A 24,691-nucleotide genomic window follows, 5' to 3' on the forward strand; every position below is an offset into this window, starting at 1 on the left:
TGAGCCAGAGCATCCCGCCCCTGAGCCGGAAACTCCCGCTCCCGAGCCTGAGAGCCCTGCTCCCGAGCCAGAGGCTCCCGCGCCCGAGCCCGAAACCCCTGCCCCCGTGCCCGAGACACCCGAGGCGCCAGCTCCCGTCCCGACACAAGTCGACAACGGGGACGACGACGAGCCGGTGACCGTCCCCGTCGGCGCGGCCGCGAGGTCAGACCTCAGCATCATGGGCAGCCTCCTGGGTGCCGTGCTCTTCGCGGCCGGCCTGATGTAGTCCGCTCAGTGGAACTGTAGCTTCTGCCGACCGCGTCGCGCATATGCGGGCTGTTAGGAAGGCTCAGTGCTGCACTGTTGGGGGTTTGTTCTGGCTATGGCGGAGTGGAGTTTTAGTTTTCGCTTCTTGCATTCCCTCGGCGGCCTGAAGGCCTGTTTTTGATGGTAATCACGACGTTTTGGTGGGGTTGGGAGTTGAATCCAAAGAGTAAATCTGAATAATGAAATGACCTGTCGCATCAAATGAACGTCCCCGATTTCCGTCTTCTGCTTCCGAATCTTGATTGTCTGGCCACTTGACGTTGTTCTTGTGCTATGAAAAGCCGATCTCTGTGTAACATGATCTTGCAGAATCATGCACCATTTGAATGAACCAAACACATGCGAAGGGGTTTCACAGCAGCTGCCTGCAGTGCAGGGCGCGGCGCAGCGCCCACCCTCCTTCGCTTGGTGCCGGACGATCGTTGCATTTTCGTTGCATTTGCCCTGCACGAACTTGACTTCACAGCAAATCAGCAAACAAAAATTGCAGGGCAGGTTCAATACTCTAAACACTTGCGGCTGTTCTCCAGAGAACAATGGTGATATCCAAAGGCTTCGTTTCTTTCATTCATTTAAATGGTCCAGTCTATACAGGCAGGTCCATCCTTGACTATGGGCCGTAGAGGCTGTCTATTACATATTCTTCCGCTCACGTGCCACACTGCCAGAGTGCGCACACATTTACCGGACGGTGTAACCGCCGTCAATGAGGATATCGGCGCCGGTAGTGTAGGTGGAAGCGTCGGACACGAGGTAAACGTAGGCACCCTTGAGCTCCTTGGCGTCGCCGTTGCGGCCCATGGGAATCATGGACAGCCACAGGTCCTGGGTCTCCTGGCCGACAAAGTCGGACAGGCCAGTGTCGATGTAGCCGGGGGAGATAGAGTTGACACGGGCAAAGTCGCGCCACTCGTTGGCCAGGGACTTGGCCAGGTGGATGCAGCCAGCCTTGGCGACGTTGTAGGAGGTCTGCTCCTGGGGGTAGTTGGCGATGTGGCCGGACATCGAGGAGGTGACGACGAAGGAGCCGGTGCCACGCTCACGGAAGTGGGCGCCGACGGCCTTGGCGCAGTAGGCCGTGCCGTTGAGGTCGACCTGGATGACATGGTCCCAGGCCTCCTTGGTGCCGTCAATGACACCAGAGTCGGCGGTGGCGCCAGCGCTGCATTGGTCAGTACGATCTTGATTTGCAATGATGCGGCCTTTTGGGGGGACAAAAAAAGGTGAGGGGTGCTCACTTGGCGATGAAGGCATCGATCTTGCCAAAGTCGGAAATGACCTCCTTAACGAAGGACTCGACCGAGGCGTAATCAGCGACGTTGCACTTGTAGGCCTTGGCCTTGATGCCGTACTCCTTCTCGAGCTCGGCGACGTTCTTGTCGGCACCCTCCTTGCGGGAAGAGTAGGTGATGGCGACGTTGGCACCAAACTCGGCACAGCCACGGGCAGCCTCAATGCCCATGCCACGGGGGCCGGAAGCACCAGTGACGACGACGACCTTGCCCTTGAGGGAGAAGAGGTCGGCGAGACGGTTGGCCTTGGGGATCTCGATCATGATGGCGGTGGGGGGCGGTTATCTAGGTAGCAAAGTAGGTAATTGAGGTTGGGTGAAGAGGGGGGTATCAAGAAAAATGGGGAATAGAGCAGGAATGTAGAGAGAGAGGAGGAGAGAAGAGAAGGGCGTCTGGGGTGGGAGGGATCGACTTTTCAATGAGTCGAGGAGTTGAGCCAGATCCGGGTCCCGCTGGCCGAGGGGTCAAGACGAGACAGAAGCAGAAGTAGAAGCAGATGGATGGGGATGGGAAACTTGACCGTCCAATCCATGATGATGATCGAGGTACCGGTGCCCCTCCTGCTCCTGCTCCTGGTCGTGCCCCCCCTCTTCTTCTTCTCTTCTGTGGGTAACCTTCTTTCCTTCAACGGTCAACTCCTCCTGCTCCTGCTCCTGCTTTTGCGTACTTGGTGCTTGGTGCTCAGTCCTTGGCTCCTGCCACCCCTCGAGCTCTTTGCTCGGTGGTGGTGCCGGTCTTGCTTCCGCACCTGGGCAATTGCTGCTGCTGCTGCTGCCCCTCCAAGCCGTGTATCCACTGAGACGCTCTCCCTCGATGGACCCCCGCCGACGTCATCACCAGATGTTGTTGCCCCACGGGCTCTTACTCGTTGCGGCACAACCGTAGCTTCCCAGGCCTGTTAGCCCACTAACTGCCGCCGCTGGGCGCTGCTGGGCGCTGAGCAGTGCGCCTACATGACGCCAAGGCCCACCAAGAGTTTCGCGCCAGCCCTTCCAGCGCTCTGGGCTCCACTGCCAGGCGTCTCCAGGCTCGGCCGGCACACGGCGGTTTTCCACGCACTTGTGTGCCTGGCCATCGGTTGGCACCCATCGTTCCTTCCTTGTTCGATCGAGAGAATGGCGTTAGGTCGCGACTGTCACCGAAGGTGTACGGTGCAGGCATGGCGGCGGCAGGAACAACACAACAAATGGCAATGACCTTGATGGCCACCTTCCTCAGATGCAACTCACAGGTTTAACCTCGCCACATTATCAGACTCACATGTACAGTACACAAACCTGGCTAACTCCATTGAACATTGGCATGTTTGACCCGTCAGCCCATCAGCATCACCGCACCAACCCACCCCCGCCTCCATGGGCATGTCGACTCGTGTTTATCCTCATCGCGATCCATCTCCAATCACCCAACTAGCTGCCTGCCCCTCCAGGCCAGTACCCGCAACTTGGAGCAACATGGCCCATAAATGCCGCGAGGTTTCTCTCTCCTCCCCTCCCTCTCCTCGAGGCCTCCCCAGGCAACCGACCGTGGGTGGAGAAGACGTGAAGAGCCAGGAAAGATAGTCAAAAATGTCTGCCAGCCCAACAAGGCCCGCAATTCACCTACATACAGCACACAAAGCCGCCGCAGCACGTCGACATCTCCGACCTCCCCGGCCTAGCCGAACCCCCCACTCTTTCCGCGTAAAGGATCGGCTCCTCCAGAAACTGCGTACCTTGACAACCGCGCGCGCGACTTTCGGCGGCGAGATGCCTCGGGGAGGTGCCTCTGGCAACGGAACGAGTTGGCGGGTCCGACTCTTGCTGGGTGTCTGGCATTGATGCTTACTCTGCCTTCGCCTAATGGAACGACCTCGGCATACAGTAGATTAAAGTTTCTCCCCGGAGCTTGGCGGCGCGCGCTCTGAGCTTCCCCCGGCGCCGGAACTCCGCCTACTCAGAGGCGACTGCTGAGTGTGAGCCCATGCCGCCGTGGCGGCATGTCTTACCTGCCGGGACGCTTGTCATCGGTTCCGGCGCTTCTTTGCCGATATTGGAAACTCGAAATCCGTCCTGTTGAGCCTGGACACGTCCCACACCTGAGCTGCTGGTTGTCTTAGCATCATCTCGACTCCAACCCACCAGCATCCAAACCGTGACCATTCATGCGAGGATGCAACGTTGCCATCATTGATGCCCACATGTTTCGCAACTAATCCATACGCTGACAGAACTTTGCGATACATCCCCTGCGATGATGTGTCTAAGCTAACAGAGATGGTTGGCCAGCCTTTCTTACTCAATCTGGCGAGAGTCGAGGCCAAAATGGGCTCGTAGCAGAGATCTTAGTCGCCGTCTCTGTGAGCCAATCTCAAGAGGCGAATCCTATTCTGTCGAGGATTTATCGCTTACTGTCATGATTCAGAATAATCGATGACCGACATGTACTTGCGAAACGATCGGAAACAGAGACGGATGACATGAAGGCTGACTTAAAGACTTTGACTAGTCTCAAGTGCATGCTGTGTGGCTTCGCCTTCGGTCTGCTGCCATTCTTGGCTTCCATGTGATGTGCAAGTGACTGGCAGTCTTCGGCGATTCTACACTTGAAGATGCAGCTTGCGCCCTATTCTACTTGCACTCTCACAGTATCACGCAAAAATGTCAGGATATCAAGCGTTACCAAGCTTCTGTAGAAGAGAGCAAGTCACGATGGCAGGGGTACCCGCAAAGCATATCACTAAAGCTCTCAAGGGGAGGGCAAACTTGTTTTCGGATATCCGAAATCTTCACATGCGAGTCGAAGTTCGTGAACTTGCATCATATCATTTTCATCATCTCGCGTCCCCCTTGCAACCTCATGCGCACATCTAATAGTAACCATGCACCTCATCTCTCCTCAACAGCACCTCGCCACCCTCCAGTGTCGCTCCCGCCTTGGGCACCGTCAGCACACCCTCGGCCACAAGATCCTTCGCCAGCTTGACGATAACACCATCGCACCCCTTGGCAGCCATGATGTCTACGGCCACAGGGAGTTTCTCCTCAACACCGGTGATGCTACTGAGGCTCGCGACCTCGCCGAGCGGGAACACAAGGTCAGGCACCTCGGCAAAGACGGAGATACGACTGCTGCTGAAGCCGAGCGGCACGCCCGGTGCGCTTGTGTACCTGTTCCTCGGGCTCGCAGACCCGGTGCTGCCAACGTAGAGGACGAGTGATTCAGTGCACTGGGCGGCGTCACTGGATACCGGCACAACCTCCGAGTTGAACCAGTCCATGAAGAGCGTCTTGTTCGCCAGCGCATCGGCGTGCCAGCTGTCCGGGACCGAGTCGCCCCAGCCCCAGCGGGAGAGGGGCACAGGGTTCACGAAGGGGCGGCGTCCGCCGTGGGCCGCGGCGTAGTCGGCGTAGAAGGGCTCGCGGACAAGAGCAATCTGCTCCTTTGTGATGAGGGTCGCGTACGTCGCGGAGAGGAGGTCGCTGAGCGACGCGCCCTTTGCGCCGGCTGGCGCCGAGGATGACCAGGCTGCATTCAGGTCCAAGGCCGTCAGCTTGCCGCCGACGTGACTGGCGAGCTTGGCGGCAAAGTCGTTGAGGATGCGGCCAGCGGGTGTCGTCGAGGCGGGGAAGCCAAGGGTCAGGAGCTTGGTGGGGTACTTGGCCTTGCCGCTGGCGAGGGAGGTGTAGTTGCCCTGGTACATGGCCTTGCTGGCGGCGTCCCAGATCTCCGGGTCGCGAACGAGGAAACCCGGGGTGTCGAGGGTCGGCGACAGAGGCATGACGTTGGCAAGGGAGACGAGGCCGTGCGAGGGGCGGTTGCCGAAGAGGCCTTGAACACCGGCAGGGCCGCGAATGGAACCGCCCGTGTCCGAGCCGACGGCGATGTCAAGCCATTGGTAGGATGCTACGGAGGCACCGGCGCCGGCAGATGAGGAGGAGGGGTTGTTGTAGCCGTCGCCGCGTGGGTTGAAGGGCGCGTGGTAGTCGACCCAGTCGGCAGTGGGTGACTCGCCGTTGGCGAATTGTGACGTCTTTTGGTAGCCGACGACGATACCACCGGCGTCAATGAGGTTCTGGATGGCCGTTGCCGTCTTGCCGGCGGCAGGGTAAAGGCCGTACCAGGCGCGGTTGCCGTTCGACTTTTTCACGCCAGCGAGGTCATAGATGTCCTTCACACCAATGCGGACGCCAGCCAGGGGCTTCTCAGCCGTCTTGGTAAAGTACAAGCGCGAGGGGACACCGATGGTCAACGATGCGGAAGCAGGGATCTGGGCAGAAAGGGGCTGGAAGAGGTCGCCCTTGGGCGCCTGGATCAGAGACTCGGTGAAGGCGCCGGCAAAGTCGGCGTACAGACGGAAGGCCTGGTATACCTCGCCGCTGGAGGTGTCGAGGAAGTAAGGACCCGAAGGGAGCTTGGCGTCCTTGTTGAGAGGCACGACGATGGAGGAGACGTCCTCGTGGTAGCTGGCCTTGGTCAGGCAGGGCGTCTTTTGGCCCGCGAGGAAGATGGCCGACAGGAACGCAGGCTGCCAGACGTCGTCCTTGGTTGTCCAGTTGCCGAAGAGGCCCTCAAGCGACTCCTTCTCGAGCTCGTCAGCGACGACGGTGATGGGCGTGAAACCAAAGGCACGAGGCAGGCTCTTGACGTTGAAAGGGCCATCGTAAGCCTTGCCCTGCGAGTACGGGGAAACGTAGTAGTAGACGTCATTGAGCTTGACGGAGGCGCCGGTCTGGACGAGTTGGGCGGCCGCCGAGGCGATGAAGCCAAGGCTGAGGAGGGCAAAGGAGCGCATGACGATGCTTGGTGTCTCTCGGCTTTGCGGGCTTCGATTTTTTTTTCGCTCTGGCTATACACATCTATCGTCTCCAGGAGGCTGCAACCACGACTTCTTTATACTCCCGCAGCCTGTACTAGCCAAAGGACCCTGCAAAGAGGGGTCACAACGTCGCGTCGCAATCAATGGCAGGCCGGCGGTTTGGGCCAGCGACAAGCTGCCCCTGTTTGTTTTTTGGCCCATCTCCCGCGCTGACGATCCCAGTCGCGAGGTCATGACTAGGACTGCCTCACACCAAGGAAACGAAGCCTTGGCCGTCCAGACCGCATTTGGCAGCTGGGATTGCGCATGCAAGACAAGGCCTTATCAGCAGCGACCCCCGGGCCAAATTGAATCGCCTCACCAGCTCGCGGGGGGTTACGTGCGGTGATAATCTTGGCGCAGCTTTTCAGCCCACCCGGATTCCGAAGCAAAGGGCCCATGGTAGGACTTCACTGCCCCTCGCCCGACGGCCGCCGCCCTGGTTCCTGGATGTCACGCCATGCGATGTCCATCGTGGGGTTATGCTGGGGGCCATGTCAAAGGTGCGCTATCGATTCTGATACCCCAGCGGCTTTGAACGTCGACTGATAAGAGCTCCTCTTTCGGGCATTGATCGGTTCCGACATCGGGTTTAACTTGTTTACAGCTGGAGGCCCAATGATCATTCATGGCCAAGGCAAGACGGGTAATGAAGTGTTGTGTTAATTCGACAACATCAGTCACGTTAGGCGGAGTTTATGAACAAACGTCCAGAAAGTTTAATGTAGTACAAGCAAGTTTGCAGTGTCGAGTCGTGTTTCCGAAGCACAGCCTTTTCCACCACTACACAAATAAACTCTCAAGACAGGCGCCCGCGTTCACCAAAGACATGAATAAAAGCGTATGAAACTCACCCAAGGTCCCCATCATCCCGACAATCCGGTCCCAACGGTCATCGAGTCGGCTTCGTCGCCGGGCCCGATCCGCCAGGCGCCCAAACAGCGCGTTCCTGAACCCGAGGACGATTGCAATAGCGCGGCGCCCCCTGGGTACCTAAAGATCAATCACCACTGGATGGATTCTCCGACGCCCTTTGTCCGCTAGCGCGAGATAAGAGCTCCCCGTCCACTGTCTCCAACGAGACTGCGCCCAAACTCCAACTCGCTCTTCAATTGGGGAGGGGATGGGGGGAGATGTTCATGTTCGCTCCGCCCATGGCCCTAAAAGCAGACTGACGGAGTAACTCGACCTCTCTCGCAACATGAACCCGTTTCCTGCAGGCGAACATTTGGGAATAAGCCCGATTAGACCGCGGGCTCACCTGAACGCCTCTCTGCCTACGCTATCCGAGGGGCGGTCATACCAAGTACGTCATGCACATATCGTCCAAGATAAGGGAAGACCCAATGGAAGGAAATAGTGATCAACGCCCCTCGTCTTTCTCCCTCTTTCTCTCTCTCTTTCTGCCCATATGGGAACCACGTGGGAAATCCACTCCTCTTCCTTATCACACACGAGGTGCCACTTCCCACCCGCGAGGACGGGACCTGCACTCGCTTGCCCGAGATGCGCAGGGTGGGGAGTGGAGGATCCGTCTCCATGGGGCCTATCTTCTGGAATTAACCCTGCCTGAACATGGAAGATGTTGCGTGAGATAATGGGAGTTGACAACAGCAAAGGGCTCGGAATCATTCTTGGTTCGTCAGAGCTTAACGTTCGACGCATGACATTACGTGACATCGCCCCTGACGTGATGCCCTCGGAGGGTCCTCTTCACCACCATGTCCACGCGCCGCTTCTTCGAGCCGAGTGTTCCGGAGGCCTTGCATGACGAGCCGGAAGACGGAGAGCGGTTCGGGAATTGATCAAGGCACATGTCCTCTAGTGTGAAAAGAGAAAAGGTCGGAGACAGGGCGGGCTGCTATGTTACCCACGATTGGCATCGGCAGTCTTCGTCCGCTTCATGAAGTTCGCCTCAAGACTCGAGTCTCACCTGTATTGCTTGAAGCACTTGATCCGTCGTAAATGAGTTGATTAGAAAACGTGTATATGTGGTTAAACAGTCTGTATGCCTGTTCCGCCAGGGTATCATGACGGGTTACTGCCAAGACGCTCAATGCATTCCGCGCTCTGCTATGCATCCAAATTGCCACGCATTCCAGATGCCCCTTCTCGTAACAGCATCCCGCTATCAAAACGCCGCGCTGCTGCACAAATTTCCAGCCTACCTTCTTGTCGTCGCCCGACAGGGCCTCAATCACCTTCCACCATCCGACTACAACCAACCCAGCAGGTCGAGCGTTGTTCTCGCATCCGTCGCCGTCATGCCGCTGACCCCCAGTTGACGCACCTGGGTTCCTTTGCGCAGCCGAGAGAGACCGACTGACAACTTCCACGCCTCCTCCTCGTCCACGACGAACAAGTAGCGCTTGCCCTCCTGATCCCGCACCGTTGCCCGCAGCACATGCAACCCCTTGGACTTCCACTCTCCCGCCTGTCCGGCAGAAGACGGCATGTTCGTGTTGCGTAGCTTGCTCTCGCACAGGCCGAGACGGCAGCACTCCTTGCACGACTTTAACATGTCGGCCAGGTACACCTCAGCCTCATCACCGAGGTAAGGCTTGTTGGCGCCCCTGTCCGCCGCCGAGTTGCGAGTAGCACGCTGCGCTTGGGCCATCTTGTGCAGAAAGCTCGTCGGTTGGTTCGCAGATGGGCCAGACGCAGAAGAAGACGAAGAACCAGACAGGCAGTGCGGGGGACACCATACCTCGACAAGCTTCAGTGTCCATGCTTTGACATCCCACTCTCGCTGCGGGACGCCTCGAACATCGTCGTCGATGAAGAGACCCTCGGTGGTGATCCGGAGAATGAGGCCGTCCGTCACAGTACCGATCCCTGACAGCAAGTTGCTAGCCGGCGTCTTAGCGTACTGGTTCATGAACAGATACACCGCCTTGATCACAATCTTGTCGGGGTCCTTCGTCGTGTACGGACCGCGCATGCTAGGCGGCGGCGTCGTGCGGGCCGTCGTGGCAGAGTGCGCCCAGGACGATTCGGAGCCCACGGAAGATGGCGCCGTCCGGCGAGACGACTTGGGCGTGTCGTACGGACGATACGAGTACGCATCGTCGTCGGGTCGCAAGTGCGTCCTCGCCGAGGCAGAGGCAGATGGGGCCGGCGGCCGTTTTGCGTTGTTCGACGGAGCTGTAGAAGGAGCTGGCTTTGTTGGCGACGGTGAAGACGGGGGGGCTGGAGCTTGGGCGCCGTCTCGGAGGCTGGTCTTCTCGCCGACCCCCGAGTAAGCATACGTACTTCCCTGACGAGCCTTCTGCGCGGCCTCCTCCGCCTCGCGTTTGGCCTTCTCCTCCGCCTCGCGCTTGATCTTGAGCTCCATCTCACGCTTCTTTCTCTCCCAGGCCTCTTTCCTACGAAGATCTTCTATCTCCTTCTTGCGAGCATCTTCCTGTTCTTTGGCTTCCCTATCAGCCTTTTCCTTTTCGAGGCGTTCTCGTTCTCGCGTCTCCTTCTCAAGTCTCGCCTTGAGCTCTTCCTTTTCCTTATTTTCTCGCTCCAGCTTCTCCCGCTGCTCACGAGCTTCCTTGTCGCGTCGTTCTCGTTCACGAGCCTCCTTTTCTCGGAACTCGCGTAACCTGCGGGCGGCCTCGGCTTTCCGTTTCTCTTCCTCAAGCTTTGCCTTGCGCTCAGCCTCTCTCCTCCTGGTTTCCTCGCGGGCCTTCTCCCACGTCGAATCCTCCTTCGGTTTGGGAGGCGGCGCAGGCGTCGGCGTTTTTGGCTTTGGCGGCGGACTCTTCGCCCTGGCGGGTGGTGTCTTGGGCCTCGGCGGAGGCGTTTTCGGCCTCGGAGGGGTCTTTGGTCTTGGAGGAGTCTTTGGTCTTGGAGGCGGCGTCTCGGGCCGTGGAGGTTCCGGCGGGGGCGCTTCTTCCGGCTGAGGCGGTGCTTGTTGCCAGGAGGTCTTGGGGCCTCCTCCGCGATTTTGGTTCGAGGGGGGCGGTTCGTTGTGTGGCGGCGGAGGCGGCGGGGGGCCACCAGTGTTGGGAGGTGGGCTGCTGTGCGCCTGGGGATTCGGTCGGGCACCGTAGGAGCCTCCGGTGCCGGCGTGACCACCGGCGTTTGACGAAGAGGCCTCGGCCTGCGCGGCCTGCGACTTACCCCAGGCCCACGCCCCGATGGCGACTGCTATCAACAGGAGAGTCATGCCCATGCTGCCCATGCCTTGGAAGTTGCTCCACCATACTTGAAAGGCTGGCGCCATGCTCTGGAATATGACAACCAGCACCAGGGCGGAAGCAAAACCGGCAGCGAAGCTGGGGCCGTTGGGGCTCATGGATGGCAGGTAAATGAATCCTCCGCCCTTGTCACGTTGCGGGATAACGAAGATGTCGTAGTTGCCAGGACCCAGGCCACCACCGCCGCCGCCGCTCGTGGTTTTAGGATTCTCGCCATGGGGCGGCGGAGGTGGCGGGGGACCTTGGTGGCTCATGTTGCGTTGTTGTGATGCGTTGTCAGGCACGAAGGCCCTTCAGGGGTCACCGCTGTAGATACCAAGGCAGTCGAACGACAGGGTCGATGCTCGGAGCACGGTTGCCAAGCAGAGCCGGGGAGCTCAGGGCAAGAGTGCGTGGGCAGTAACTCAGGACTGCAGGTCAAGATCGGAGGGGTCGAAGGTGGTGACTTTTGGTGGCCATTTGTGTTGGTGACGTCGCGAAGATTGGACTACCATGGCGCTCGTCAGCTTGACTCAGCCGAGTAAAAACAGCCAGTAGGGGAAGGTTGCTTGTTGATCGAGCTATGTGCTCTGCCAAACAGAACAGGACCTTCAATCGATGGCCAGACGAAATTTTTTTGTACCTACAAAAAAGGAAGATGTACAACGAACGCCAGGCTCCCAAAATGTAGCGTGTTGGAGAAACGCTGGTGTCCAAGCTCCAGGCTGTTGAGTCGTATTGTCGTTCAGTATCCAAAGCCGATGGGGCCCGGATCTGGCTGGCTGTCTGGCTACGACTTGCGATGCGGGATTCGCGGAGAGCCAAGAGAGGTTCGCGGTTCAATTGCAGCTGCTGGTAATGACGAGTTGGCGATGGTGTCAAGAAAGGGTCTTGAGGGGGGAGGCAGGGGCGGCAGCAAGCGACGGGGTGAAGATTCTTTTTGTCGGGGAAGGACCTAGGATGTGTTTACTTTCGAGTCGGAAGGTACATGGGGGAAGGGGGGGGGCGGAAGGCCCAGTTGATTGTCGTGGTGCGCCCCGGGGCAGGAGAGGTGGAGGCGGGCCACGGTGACTCTTGCATATAAGGGGCATGGCGCGGTGTAGCAGTGGCGGCCCGCCGTACGGGGCAGGAGCAGATACCTGGTTGTGGGGTGGTTTCAGTGGCTGTGCGCCCCTGTAATCGTCGCTGGCGCCAGCGTTCCACGAGGTCGTTTTGACAGGCGCCAGAACTTCAGGTACAACAGTACCAGTACCACCCTCTCCCGCCCGGCTTGATCCGTGAAGCACGATCATCAAGAATACTCTGGCGGAGAGAGAAGACGCTACCATCAAGACCAATTACCGTTACCATTGTTCGTTTGTTGGACGTAAAATCCTGATCTCTGGCTGTTCGTCAACGGCAAACTCGGGAACCCGCAAAACTCTCCCCTCATTTCACATGGCACCCAAGGCAGCTCAAGAGCTTCCACCCCTGTTCTCTCACGAACAGCCAGTCCCCCACAAACCTCCGTGGCTGCCTGCTTAGACAAAACAGGATATTCCGCATCGCATCATGATCCCCCCCTCCTCGGCCCCTTGTCTCTCCTTTTCCCAGGTGCTGAGCTTTGGGCAACAGCCAGCGAACGGTATCGTGCACAGGCTTTGTCGACTGGCCGACCACTCGGATCTTCAAAACAACGGAGCCTGTCGACCTTGCCACATCATCCAAGGCGAATCCCCTCACTGGAGGACAAGTCGGACGACCCAATCCCACGACAAAAATGACGCTTCGCCCTCCGACAGGCTCACCGTGATGCCCATATGGCGGTCAATGGGCGTCCTGCGCTCCACACGTGCAGCGAATCGCGGAACAGCAGCCAGAGTCAGGACCAGGCGTTGTGCACGCTCTTGCAGCTGTTGGTGGGGGGGACCAGATTGGTTTCCTCTGTCTGGCGGCTGGAGGTGCCAGCAACAAGACGCCTCTGAAAAGCTTCGAACGGAATCCGCGATCCTCGCCTCTGGAGCGTGGAGGCGTGTCTCGCCAATCAGTCCGTCTAAGATGAACCCACCCCTTGGCGAGGACGAAGAACAAAATGAGATGGCAGTCGACAGCGAAAAAAAGTAGTCCAACACAGAGCCCATGGAGGGCACCATGCGAGCGGAAATCTCATCACATCAACGGATCACGCCCGTTGCCCAGCAACCCCGGGTCGTCCCTCGTCTTCCGCGGCGCTAAGTGACGTAGCGCCACCGTAGCGGAGCCAGCGCTACCACTGCTACTTGCTTTTGGCGCCCGCGCTCGTGACCTGTCCGTTTCCAGATTCGGAGTGCGAGGAGACGAAAGCGAGAACAGGCTGGAAGGGGAAACAGACTCAGTGTGCGTATCTGTGTCTGCTGCAAAGTTGCTTGTCAAGCTTTTGCGAAGAGAGATTACGAAACGGACCCCGCGTTGCAATGATGCCGGCACAGGGATGCGAGCGCTGCAGCTGACACGTGGGACGGACCGCTGCGGGCGACGTTGGACTTGGGACGGTCTTTGTTTAGGTTGGAACCACCCATTGCGGTGGCAAGGCGATTTGTAACTTGTGGATTGATCAAACTGGGCATTTTCGAGTTGAGAGTCGTACGTATCATGCAAAACCAGGGAGGCAGGATGGAATGACAGGCGGAAAGTTTCAAGGCCTTCATGATGAAGGAGCGCGGCAAGTCAAACCGTCAACCAATATCTTGGCGCAGTATCAAGTCTCAATTTCTCATGCAACCTTGAGAAGTCCACATCTCATCTCAGTCTGGTATTAGATAGTACATGCTGTCAATGAACCTGAGTACAAGTAGTAAACAATCGCCGGCCGCGCTCATCATCGACGGGCGCGTGCCCCGAGAACCATAACGGCAAACTCCAAACACCACGCAATGACATCCGCACACGCCCCGGCCAGCATGCGCGCCCAGACCACAACGGCGGCCACGCCGAGGACGCCGCGGAGAAGAAGAAGAAGGACGGCGCCCAGTCAGAGCTTCTTGATGCGGTTCTTGGCGACGCGCATCTTGCCGCCGACGCGGTCGACGTCCTCGTTCATGCGGTCGAGCATGTCGGTCGTCGCCTCAATCTCCTCGTTGATCTGCAAGCCCATCTCCTTTTGACGGCGGATGATGGCGCCGAGGGCCTCGACCTGCTGGTCCTGCTCGCCCATCATCTGCTTCTGCAGCTGCAGCACGCCCTCGTTGTCGAGCTCGCGCGTCCTCTCCGTCTCGGGCAGCGGCGCGCCGAGCACGCGGCCGCCGGTCCTTGCCCGTGACGCCGCCGCCCCGAGCAGCGCCGCCTTGTCCCCGGCCGGCGCGATGCCCTCGCGCCCGCCGCCGCCACCCTGGCCCTGGTGGCCGACCTGCGCCGACGCAAAGCTGTTGCTCAGCTTGTCGAGCCCCTCCCTCTCGACCTTGGCGCTCGACAGCAGGTCGCGCCGCCGCCGCAGCTCGCCGTCGCCCAGCCGCCCGCCCTCCTGCATGGCCTTGAGCCCGTCCGTCAGGCTGAACCCCACGGTCCCGGCCTTGACGAGCGCGCGCTTGGCCGCGGCGCCTGCTTCCGCGGCGCCCGTGCCGTTGCCCGCCTCGGCGGCGCCGTCGCGCCGCGCCAGCGCCAGCCGCGCCTCGTGCAGGCACGCCTTCATCTCGCGGTGCATGTCGAGCCAGGTGCCCGGGTCGCCGGCGCCAGCCTGCTGCGGCCTAGACAGACCGCCTGACGAGATGGCCGAGCCGGCGGCCGAGCCGCCCGACGGGAGGTTGAGAAAGGCACGCCAGGCGGGCGTGTCGCGCCATCGGCGGTCGGGCGATTCGGCAATGGTGCGGAGGTAGTGCTCCAGGCCGCGACGGCGGTTCTCGGTGAGCTCGGGCGACGAGACTGTCGATTTGAACCACGATTTCTGGGGTAGAGGTGCCGGCGGTGGCGAGCCCACGTGCGTCGTCAGGCTGCTGTGGAGGCTGGCAAAGTCGGAATAGCGCTTCTGGACGACGAAGGAGCGCAGTGGCAGGCGCAGGGTGATGTTGTAGAGGGTGAAAGGTTTCGACTCGCCGGTGGAAAGAATCGTCGAGGGGATGGAGATTTCGGCGGGAGGCGCCATGCTTGTGATTTGTATTGCCGGAACGGCCCTTCGTAGGCGTGTGTCAGGTTGTGTTGGGGTTGCTTGCCCACGTTCTAGGGTATCGACGGAGGGAGATGTTGGTCGAAACGAAGATCGAGCACTCGAGTTGACCCAGGGGGCCCGATTGACGTAGTGATGGACGAAGAATTCGCTGGACGAGGACTGGTGACACACGATGCTGGGTTGAGATGGTGGTACAGATGCTGGTGTTGGTGGTTGGACGATGGTTGCTCGGAGGACGTCAGCTGTTTTAACGGTCATTGACCGACGTCAGCAAGCCATTCGCTGGTGGAGGTTCGGCGCTAGCGCTGTCGTACCAGGCAGCTATAGCTGGCTGGCTGCCCCTACAGGCAAGGTAGGTACATGTACAGGGCACCCACCTACCTTAACGTGCCTACAGTGCCTTCGCCGGGCTGCCGTCGACAGGGGGGGGGTGCCCCAGGTACCTACCTAGGCGGGCAGGTATGTGGGGCACTGAAAACAGGGACCTTGAGTGACTCGATGAACCAAACTAGACCCCAGGCAGTCAGTCAGTGTTCCATCTCTGCCGAATGACCGCCATGGAATGGCTTGGGTGGCCACGCCATCGGTATTGGCTCGGCGCCAAACCCAAACCAAGAACAGAGGACCGATCGGGCGGTAAACACGTCAACCCGGGTTTCAAGCAGGGGCTCGTGTTATCCCATCACCATGCCAGGCATGAGACGCAGATCTGCACTCCATCGATAGACCATCTCCTCCATTGACCGCCATGCCGGAGGCTCACACTCGGACCCTCATCTACTACTGCTGGCCGTCCACCGACAACGCCTGGCACGTTGCGTACTTGCAGGGCAGCATACACGACACTCACTGATGGGTGCCCATTTCACGAACACGAGTGCAATCCCAGCACAACTGTACTTGCGCATTTGCCTTCTCTATCATGAGTGATCGTCAAAGAGGTAGGTACTCCAGGACTGTCGAGCCATCGACGTTCCATGTCAGCACGTCATTATCCCTCGGGGTATTTGTGCCGATTCGTCCCCAGTCCCCATCAGCATCCGCTCTTTCTCCTTCTCTCTCCCTCGCCCGTCTTCTCGTATGCCTGGATGCCTTGTTTCCTGCCGGCTGGCCATCCCCGGGTCTGTTGCATGACCCCATCCAGGCAAATAGTCGCCACTGCCCCCAGTTCACAGCTTAGAACGTCTCCTGGTCGTCCACCTGATCCTCGGCAGGGATCTCGAAGCCCTCCTCGGTCGAGTAGAGGATGGCCTGGATCTGCTTGACGAGTCCGTCCTCCTGCTTCTCGAGCTGGGGGTCCTCGTCCACGGCCTGCTGCACGAGGAGCTCTATGTCACGCAGCTTGCTGAAGTAAAAGTCCCTCTCACGCTCGAGGCCGACGACCGTCTCCTTCAGCGTCGCGTTCTCGTTCTGCAGGGCCGCCGTGCCGGGGCCCACGGCCGCCTGGGCCGTGCGGGGTCCGCCCGTCGTGGGCGTCGTGCCACCGCGTCTGGCGGCGCCGGCACCGGCTCCGACGGCAGCGCGGGGTGCGGCACCCCCGGCGGCGAGAGTGCCGCCCTTGCGCCGCGCCACGGCGTCATACTCATGGTCGGGGAAGTTGAGGTCCCAGAACTTCTTGCTCCACTGCAGGAACTCGAGGTTGTCCTGCATTTTGCACTTGGCCAGACTCTCGACGGGAATGGGCTTGTCAATCTGGTGCTTGTGGAAGCAGTCTGCGGGGTGGATGGCAAGTCAGTCGCGCGTCGGGATAGAGGGGTAGAGGTGGGGGGGCATAGAGAGAGAGAGAGAGAGAGAGGTAAAGTTGGTAGGCTCACTCTGCAGAATCTTGAAATTCTGAATGTACGCATATTCAGAGTTGACGTTGAACTTGACACGAGACATGGGGATATCGAGGAAGATGCTGTCAAACACCTGGCAGAGGGCGGCGCTGGAAGGGCGATTTTTGTGAGCCATGGGAGGTGGGGGGGGGGTCGACCGCCGACTGTGGAGGAAATGTGCTTACCCAGTACCACATTGCTCGACCTTGGTGATGTTGAGCTGCAGAAGGCTGTTCAGCCACTGAACAAGCTCTTGCCTACACGAGCATCTTCGTTAGTGATGACTCGAGATTGGGGGAGGGGGTTGTTTAGGGCGCATCAATGCACCAAAGACAACATCAGGAGGCGAGTGGTTCTCCGTACCTAGATTCGCCCATCTTGATTGTTGTGTTGTGGTGGGTTCGAAGGAGGGGCTACGGATGGAACGCAATGCGCAGAGAGGCTGAGAGAGCAAAGGCCAAGCAAGAGGAGCTACGACTCGGAACAGGAGATGCGCAACGCGGAAAACCGAAGTCTGGTGGGATGTTTTGTTGCAGGACGGTTCGGAAGGAGAAGGAAGGTGGTGGTGGATTTTCGTCCTTCGTCACCACGCGGAAAGTCGACCTCCACCGGGCCTGCGAAATTGCTGGCACCAGCGAGGCAGCGACAGAGTGCTGTTTCTTGGTCGTCCAATCAACCGTGGTGGGGTGAATCAACCCCTGACCCCGCGGTGGCCCGTCTTAGTCATTCAGCGATGAACGACGAGCGTTGATGATCACGTGCTCCACTCCTGCCACCCTCCTGACCGCCCTCTGCTGACCGCCTTTGACCCGCCGAGCTAGAAGTCCGGCAGAAACATTTCACTCCACCAAGCTCAAGAAAAAATTCTGGACGCAGATCGTCGCTGCTTCAGTGAGAGGCCCGGACCTACACTGCGTACCCCACGACGACAAAGACGACAGCTCCCCTGGGCCGCGATCTCAGCGATCAAGCAACCAACCACCATGGCTCCCGCTCAGAAGCGCAAAACCGTCGACGACGACTTTGTTCTCACACTCTCCGACCACGAGGGCGAAATCTCCGACGAGGAAAAGGCTCCTGTCGCTCCACCTAAGAAGAAGGCAAAGACCACCACCAAGGTCAAGGGCAAGAGCAAGAAGGGAAAGAAGGGCAAGGAATCGACCCCTGAAGAAGAGGAAGATGAAGCACGCGAGGGGATCTGGGGACAGAACGATTCCGACGATGGAGCCATGGATCCGGATTTCGAGTACATCCAGGACGGCGCCCAGGAATTTGGCGAGGCCGATTTCGAGGGCTGGGGATTTGAGGGCGCCAAGCGCAGCATGAAGCCCAAGAAGATTGGCCTCGATCTTGACGACATCATTCGCAGGAGGTTAGAGAAGAAGAAGGAAACCAATGGGGAGGCGGCCGAGGCGGAGGCACCGGCTGAGGACGCCAATGATATGGAACTGGACCTCGAGGACGACGAGGACGGCGTTCTTGCCGATGATGCGTTCGGCATGGGCGCTGATTCTGAAGACGAGGGCTCCGAGGCTGAGGATGAGGACGAAGACGGCGCAGAAGACGGCGACGATGCAGCCTCTGACAACGACTCGATCGCAACACCTGTGGACCACCCAGACGACGTCGAGTCGGACTTGAGTGACGACGAGGATCCTGAGGAGAAGGCGAAGCGCGATGCATTCTTTGCGCCAGAAGAAGTGGCCAAGCCTGGCAAGAAGGCCGCCGCCAATTCGTTCCAGGGCATGTCGCTCTCGCGACCCATCCTCCGCGGTTTGGCAGGCGTGTCGTTCACCAAGCCAACGCCAATTCAGCAAAAGACCATTCCCATTGCTCTCATGGGCAAGGATCTTGTCGGTGGCGCCGTGACCGGTTCCGGAAAGACGGCCGCCTTCGTGGTGCCTATTTTGGAGCGTCTTCTCTACCGACCGAAAAAGGTCCCCACCAGCCGCGTTGTCATCCTCACGCCTACTCGTGAATTGGCCATCCAGTGTCACTCGGTCGCCACGAAATTGGCCGCCTACACAGATATCAAGTTCACCCTCGCCGTCGGTGGTTTGAGTCTGAAGATGCAGGAAGCCGAGCTTCGCCTGCGTCCCGACGTCATCATCGCCACACCTGGTCGTTTCATCGATCACATGCGCAACTCGGCAAGCTTCGCCGTCGACGCCGTCGAGATTCTGGTTCTCGACGAAGCCGATCGTATGCTCGAGGACGGTTTCGCCGACGAACTGAACGAGATTCTGACGAGCATGCCCAAGTCTCGCCAGACGATGCTCTTCTCCGCCACCATGACGTCTTCGGTCGACAGGCTCATCCGTGTCGGCATGAACACGCCGGCGAGGGTCATGGTGGACTCGCAGAAGAAGACGGTCACGACACTGACCCAAGAGTTCATCAGGTTGCGACCCGGCCGCGAGAGCAAGCGCATGGGCTACCTTCTCTTCATCTGCAAGACGCTGTACACGGAGCGCGTCATCATTTTCTTCCGCCAGAAGAAGGACGCGCACCGCGCGCGCATCATTTTCGGTCTGCTCGGCTTGTCTTGCGCGGAACTCCACGGCAGCATGAACCAGACACAGGTACGCCCTCGAAGATCCCCGTCCCCCCGGAGAATCCTACTGACTTGATACAGCGTATTCAAAGTGTTGAAGACTTTAGGGATGGCAAGGTTTCTTACCTGTTGGCCACGGATCTTGCGTCGCGTGGTCTCGATATCAAGGGCATCGACACGGTCATCAACTACGAGGCACCGCAAAAGCTCGAAATCTATGTGCACAGAGTCGGTCGTACCGCCCGTGCCGGCCGCGCAGGTGTGGCCGTGACGCTCGCCGCCGAGCCGGACCGCAAGGTCGTCAAGGCCGCCGTCAAGGCAGGCAAGGCCCAGGGCGCCAAGATTCTGAGCCGCGTCATCGAGGCCGGTGAGGCGGACAAGTGGCAGGACAAGGTGGACGAGATGGAAGAGGAGATTGAGGAGATCAACGAGGAAGAGAAGGAAGAGAGGCAGCTGGCGCAGGTGGAGATGCAGGTGCGCAAGGGTGAGAACCTGATCAATCACGAGGACGAAATCAAGTCGCGGCCGCGCCGCACCTGGTTCGAGTCGGAGAAGGACAAAAAATCGGCCAAGGAGGCGGGCCGGGCGGAACTCAATGGCGATAAGAATGAGAAGAAGAAGGGTGGCGGCAAGATGAGCAACAAGGACAAGAAGAAGGCTGAGTCGAGAGCCGAGAGGAGCGAGGCGCCGACGTGGAAGAAGGGCAAGGCGGAGAGGGCGGGCAAGGGCGCCGTGTTGGATGTCAAGAAGCCACGGATGCCGAAGAAGATCAAGGCTGCGGCGGGCAAGAAGACAAAAGCGCGCGTGGGCAAGCGGAGGTAGAGTCGTTTCTCAGTATAGTGTCGCCGCAGGTTGTAGGAGTATACCAGATCAGCGTTTTTCTCGGTGCCTCGTCACTTCCTGTGTGGACTATCTTCAGCGGCTTTGCACTTAAGTATTGTGCTGGCCACCAATGTGTATTCTGACGTGTACCATGTTGCCTCAAGAAACTCGTCTGCAGCCCAAATTGCAGGTTGGTTATTGTGAGCACTGCATTCGAACCACAGATTGGAGTAGAGCAAACAAACAATTCGAGGTCCTTCTCCGACCTCATGCACGCTGTCCGTCATTGCTGTCACTTTCGAAAGCCGTCAGACATCCATTTGTTTCTCGCCGCTCTCTGTTTCCCTGTTTTGTGCTGCCGAATTTCTCGAGGTGCCATCTCTCCGCTCCTTGGAACTCCTCGACCTTGTTGAGAAATTGAATCAACAATTCAGCAGCGTTGATCTATTCGCACTTGATCTACTCATCGTGAACGGACAATCAAGGGCCCACAACCGGGGGAGCCAGCCAAGGAAGCGCCCTTCCGAAGAGCTCCTCGACAAGATACATGGTAGGTACGACTTGGTCAAGAGGTGATCTCGGAAAATGAAAACTAACGACGTACATGGATTGACGTCTTCCACGCGGTATCGATAATACATGAGGGTAACCAAGTGGCTCATATACATGTATATGCTCGATTGACATTGGCCAAGGGCTAATCAAGCAGGAGCGCGCATTGTCTACAGCCTTAATTGAGACTCTCATCGAGTATCCACAAGCAAAGCCTCGTCACCCGGCACAAACCTTCGACTTCTGAAGCTCCAGCCACGTGTAAGTGTGATTGGCAAGGTCGTTTTAGGTACTGCCTCGGCGGTGGACGCCAGGGGTTGTATTGGCCATCCCTTCTCCCGCTCACCGTTCAATACTCAAAGTGTGAGCTCAGCGTCAGCAGCAGCATAGAGCGAATCTGGGTTGACGTGCATCTTGAGTGGTACAAGTAAGGCACTCGATGACGAGTGCCAGAAGGAAGTCGCGCGGCTCAATGCACGTGATGGCATGCGCGAGGCCTGACATCAGAGGGTCAGAGGTCAGAGGCAGGCACGAACAATAACTGGGATGGGGGGCAAGGAAGGCGTCGGGAGTGCGGCACCTGCCTAGGCCCACAGTCAAGCCTGTTCCTGAGGTAGGTTCGCCCGACTGCCCCAACTGCGCGCCTGCCCAAGACACGCCCAGCCGCCCAGCAAAGCAAAGGCCCAGCAAAGCAAAGGCGTCGTCACTGCAATCCAGCCAAGCATTACGTCCAAAGCCTACCTCCTGCAGCTTGACAACCAGCATTCAGCCCAGGCACACAACCCTATCACGAGTTCCCTCCCCCTTCTTCGACTTACCCTCCCGACACCTCCGGACAGCACGTGTCTCGGATCCTCCCACCTCGACAATCCCCTCGACAAGTCGCCTTACCCCGCGATCGTCCACCGTGCTGTCAGGTGCCTCCATCACCTCACAGGCCCATCTCCATCAGCTGCGAAGCGTGGGGGTCAGGAGACATCATCGCCTGCCGGCCGTGAGCTCCAGCAGTTGAGCCAACCTTCGGTGACAAAGGAACTGCCAGTAACACGCCGACAGAATAAAGGCGTTGATTGGCATTGACACGTCGCCCCCGATCGTCGAGCATCACCGGTGACAACCATCGCCGGTTTGAACCTGCTGCCCTTTCCTTCTGCCTCATAAGCAGACAAGCTGGCTCCTTTCAGACGCTGGCGGTTCGCAGTCCCGCGCTCGACGACACCACACCCGCATCACCGACTCAGCCTCCTGCGCTACCTCTTCCCCCAGTCCCTCCGCGAGCGCTATCGTGAGCGCCTGCTCGGTTTCCACCTCGATACTCTCCCCTACTACAAGCACCGCCTCCAGTCTCGCATCTACCAGTACATCCTCAAGAGACAGCGAAAGCCCGGCGTCGCCGCCGCTGTTCGCACCGTCATCCGCCGGGGCCGCGGCCTGCTCCTCGGCCCGAACCCAGGAAGCACCGGCACCCGCCCGGCGCGCTATGCGAGGACGCGATCCCAGCAGCACAATAAGTCGAAGAGGAAGATGCCTACCCTGCCAGGCTTTGGCGGCGGGCCAGGCGCATATGGGTCCGATCCCGCCACAGCAGTCGGCGGCGGCAGGCGTAGGAAGCTTGCCGCCATGGCCAACAACATGTACCGTGCCGGTGCGACCGCGGTGAACGAAATTCGAGAGGGCTACGCGCACATACCCAGGGCGGGCGAGCTGACGCAGGACGACGGGCTCGGCAAGACGACGATCCCCGGATCCTTCCCTGACGTAGCCATCACTGTGCAAGGGAACGACCAGATGGTCATCTTTCCCTCTTATGCGAAGCGCCATATCAAGGGTGAATGGGCCCAGCTACCCGAGCAGCAGCAGCAGCAACCAAACTCGCAACAGGGCACCAAGGACGAAGACTGGTGGCGACAGCAGTGGGAGCGGGACCAGGACGAGCGCGCCATTGTCGATGTTGACGTCCGTGGGTGGATATATTCACCGCACAGGGGCCAGGTCACGCGGAGGAACCGAGTCTTGATCGGTCTGGCGCGTCAGTTGAGCGGCATCCCGGCGCCAAAGTCTGACGTCAAGCCGTCAAGCGGAGAGACAGGCTTTCTCGCCATGCATGAATCGCACGAGGAACGACGTGAGCAAGAGAGAATCGCCCAAAAGGCCGCCGAGATCGAGAAGAAGGGTCAAGAAGAGAAGAGGGTGGCCTACCACGGAGGCTATAGCGAGCCGGCTCGAGGTGACGACGGGGAGTTGATTGGGGATTACAACTCGAGGTCGCGATCGCGAAGTCCCAATCCTACGCTGGGATCCGCGCCAGGCTCTCCGCAATCTGTGGCAAGGCAGTACACTACCAGCAATGAACTTACAGACGCAGAGCTGGCAGTGGCTAATGCGAACCTCATGGCGAGGATAGCGCCATTCATGACGACGCCCTTGGTGGAGCAGCCAATCACCATTTTCTTCTATAACGACGAGCACTCAGCATCAAGAACGGTCGAGACGAACGAGGCAGGTCACTTCATGGTCAGGGCGGCTCTCGAGTTTGTCCCTACGCATGTTCGCGTCTTGGCAAACGAAAACCTTTCAGCAACCCAAGAAATCAAGATCATAGAGCCCAAAGGCGTCAGTCTAATTAGCGACATTGATGACACAGTCAAGCGCTCCAACATCTCGGGCGGCGCCAAAGAGATCTTTCGAAATACATTTATCCGAGAGCTCCGCGATCTGACCGTCGAAGGCGTGAAGGAATGGTACGGGAAGATGCATCACATGGGTGTGAGCATACACTACTGCTCAAACAGCCCCTGGCAACTGTTTCCCGTGCTGGCAAGCTTTTTCATGATTGCTGGTCTGCCGCCGGGATCCCTCCACCTCAAGCAGTACAGCGGCATGCTCCAGGGCATTTTTGAACCTGTCGCCGAGAGGAAGCGCAGCACGCTCTGCAGGCTGTTGAAGGACTTCCCCGAGCGCAAATTCATGCTTGTTGGTGACAGCGGCGAAGCCGACCTTGAGGTCTACACCGAGCTTGTTGTCTCTCACCCAGACCGCATCCTTGCCGTGTTCATCAGGGATGTCACTACCCCAGAACAGACCGGCTTCTTTGACTCGTCGTTCGGCAGGGGCAACATATCGCGGAGGGCAACTGCAGACGATGAGCCTCATCAACGGCCGGCGTTGCCGCCGCGCGGTGAGACATCAAAAACGACGGGTCCGACGATGGGGGATCTCATCGACTTCTCCGACGAACCAGAGTCCACAGCAGCGAACAACACCGCTAAGGTCTCGCAGCTACAAGCTGACCGCCAACCGAGGCACTCGGCGAGCACGACCGACCTTCTTACGCGACAGGCACCACCTCGACCGGTCAAGCCAGCGTCATTACGAAGCTCTCCGTCCGATGAGAAAGCACAAACGTTGGGCGCAGACCTAAGGCTGCAAAACTCAAAGGGCATTCCGACGCCTCCCCTGCCCCGTAAGAAGGTGCCTGGAGACCGGCCCACAGCCCATCCCCTATCCCAAACACACAATCTCTCGCAGCAAACATTAGGCAGCACGAGCAGCCTTCCCAATAACGCCAGGCTTCCAGCTTCTACCCGCACGAGTGACTCCTCCATTCGTTCCGGCCGCACTGCGCCGCCGCCGCCTCCACCGCCACGCCGCCGCGACACCCCCTCCAGCATCCGCAGCACCAGCCCCCGCTCAGTCGCCCCCGGTCGTCAGCGCCCAGCCGCCGACGAAGACGTGGACTTTGATCCCCTTCCATCCTCGTCGTTTGTGCCGCCGCCTGTCGGCCCCCGGCGCACAAACACGCAGTCGACGAGTGGCACGCCATCGGGCTCACCACCCCTTGGCGCCACGGCTGTCAACAAGAAGGTCGAACTATGGAACCGCCGCTTACAGCGGGCACACGAAACGCTGACCGCACACGGAGTGAGGTTATACACGTGGCGGCGTGGTGACGATGTCGTTGCTGAGGCCGTCGGGCTCGTGGAGCAGGCGACGAGAGGGTCCGGGGGTGGAGAGAAGGATGCCAGGACCGAGGGGCGGCGGTTCGAGGAGAAGCTCAAGAGAGAAAAGGACCGGGAGGAGAGATATCATCAGAACCAGTACTGAAGACAGCCGTCGACTCAGAGCATTGGGACCGAGCAAAATAATGGGCTTCTATAGCATATCCAGCATAGCGAACATGGATACCGATCACTTGTCAAAATGAAACTCACTCGTTGCGAGG

The 24,691-nt window shown here is 59.0% G+C and overlaps 6 protein-coding genes across 6 annotated transcripts; 1 reads left to right on the top strand and 5 right to left on the bottom strand.

The window, feature by feature from the left end:
• Positions 1-990: 990 nt before the first annotated feature.
• On the bottom strand, positions 991-1,864 carry LXR1 (L-xylulose reductase; the record flags this gene model as incomplete). Its single annotated transcript, XM_028640381.1, has 2 exons — positions 991-1,471; positions 1,548-1,864. The coding sequence occupies 2 exons, from the start codon at positions 1,862-1,864 to the stop codon at positions 991-993; spliced, it is 798 nt and encodes a 265-aa protein (XP_028495368.1).
• A 2,585-nt stretch (positions 1,865-4,449) lies between these two features.
• D7B24_006245 (uncharacterized protein) lies at positions 4,450-6,375 on the bottom strand (the record flags this gene model as incomplete). The annotated part of the gene is made up of 1 exon (XM_028640382.1): positions 4,450-6,375. The coding sequence occupies one exon, from the start codon at positions 6,373-6,375 to the stop codon at positions 4,450-4,452; it is 1,926 nt and encodes a 641-aa protein (XP_028495369.1).
• A 2,278-nt stretch (positions 6,376-8,653) lies between these two features.
• Positions 8,654-10,879, bottom strand: D7B24_006246 (uncharacterized protein; the record flags this gene model as incomplete). Its single annotated transcript, XM_028640383.1, has 1 exon — positions 8,654-10,879. One exon carries the CDS (start codon positions 10,877-10,879, stop codon positions 8,654-8,656), a length of 2,226 nt encoding a protein of 741 aa, XP_028495370.1.
• Positions 10,880-13,593: 2,714 nt separating this feature from the next.
• D7B24_006247 (uncharacterized protein) lies at positions 13,594-14,700 on the bottom strand (the record flags this gene model as incomplete). Its single annotated transcript, XM_028640384.1, has 1 exon — positions 13,594-14,700. The coding sequence occupies one exon, from the start codon at positions 14,698-14,700 to the stop codon at positions 13,594-13,596; it is 1,107 nt and encodes a 368-aa protein (XP_028495371.1).
• A 1,200-nt stretch (positions 14,701-15,900) lies between these two features.
• D7B24_006248 (uncharacterized protein) lies at positions 15,901-16,918 on the bottom strand (the record flags this gene model as incomplete). Its single annotated transcript, XM_028640385.1, has 4 exons — positions 15,901-16,436; positions 16,539-16,651; positions 16,727-16,798; positions 16,905-16,918. The coding sequence occupies 4 exons, from the start codon at positions 16,916-16,918 to the stop codon at positions 15,901-15,903; spliced, it is 735 nt and encodes a 244-aa protein (XP_028495372.1).
• Positions 16,919-17,524: 606 nt separating this feature from the next.
• On the top strand, positions 17,525-24,573 carry D7B24_006249 (uncharacterized protein; the record flags this gene model as incomplete). Its single annotated transcript, XM_028640386.1, has 3 exons — positions 17,525-19,123; positions 19,177-19,913; positions 21,654-24,573. 3 exons carry the CDS (start codon positions 17,525-17,527, stop codon positions 24,571-24,573), a joined length of 5,256 nt encoding a protein of 1,751 aa, XP_028495373.1.
• Positions 24,574-24,691: the final 118 nt, after the last annotated feature.

The sequence above is a fragment of the Verticillium nonalfalfae genome (assembly GCF_003724135.2).
Source record: "Verticillium nonalfalfae strain VnAa140/NRRL 66861 chromosome Unknown scaffold_43, whole genome shotgun sequence".
NCBI classification, from domain to species: Eukaryota; Fungi; Ascomycota; class Sordariomycetes; order Glomerellales; family Plectosphaerellaceae; genus Verticillium; species Verticillium nonalfalfae.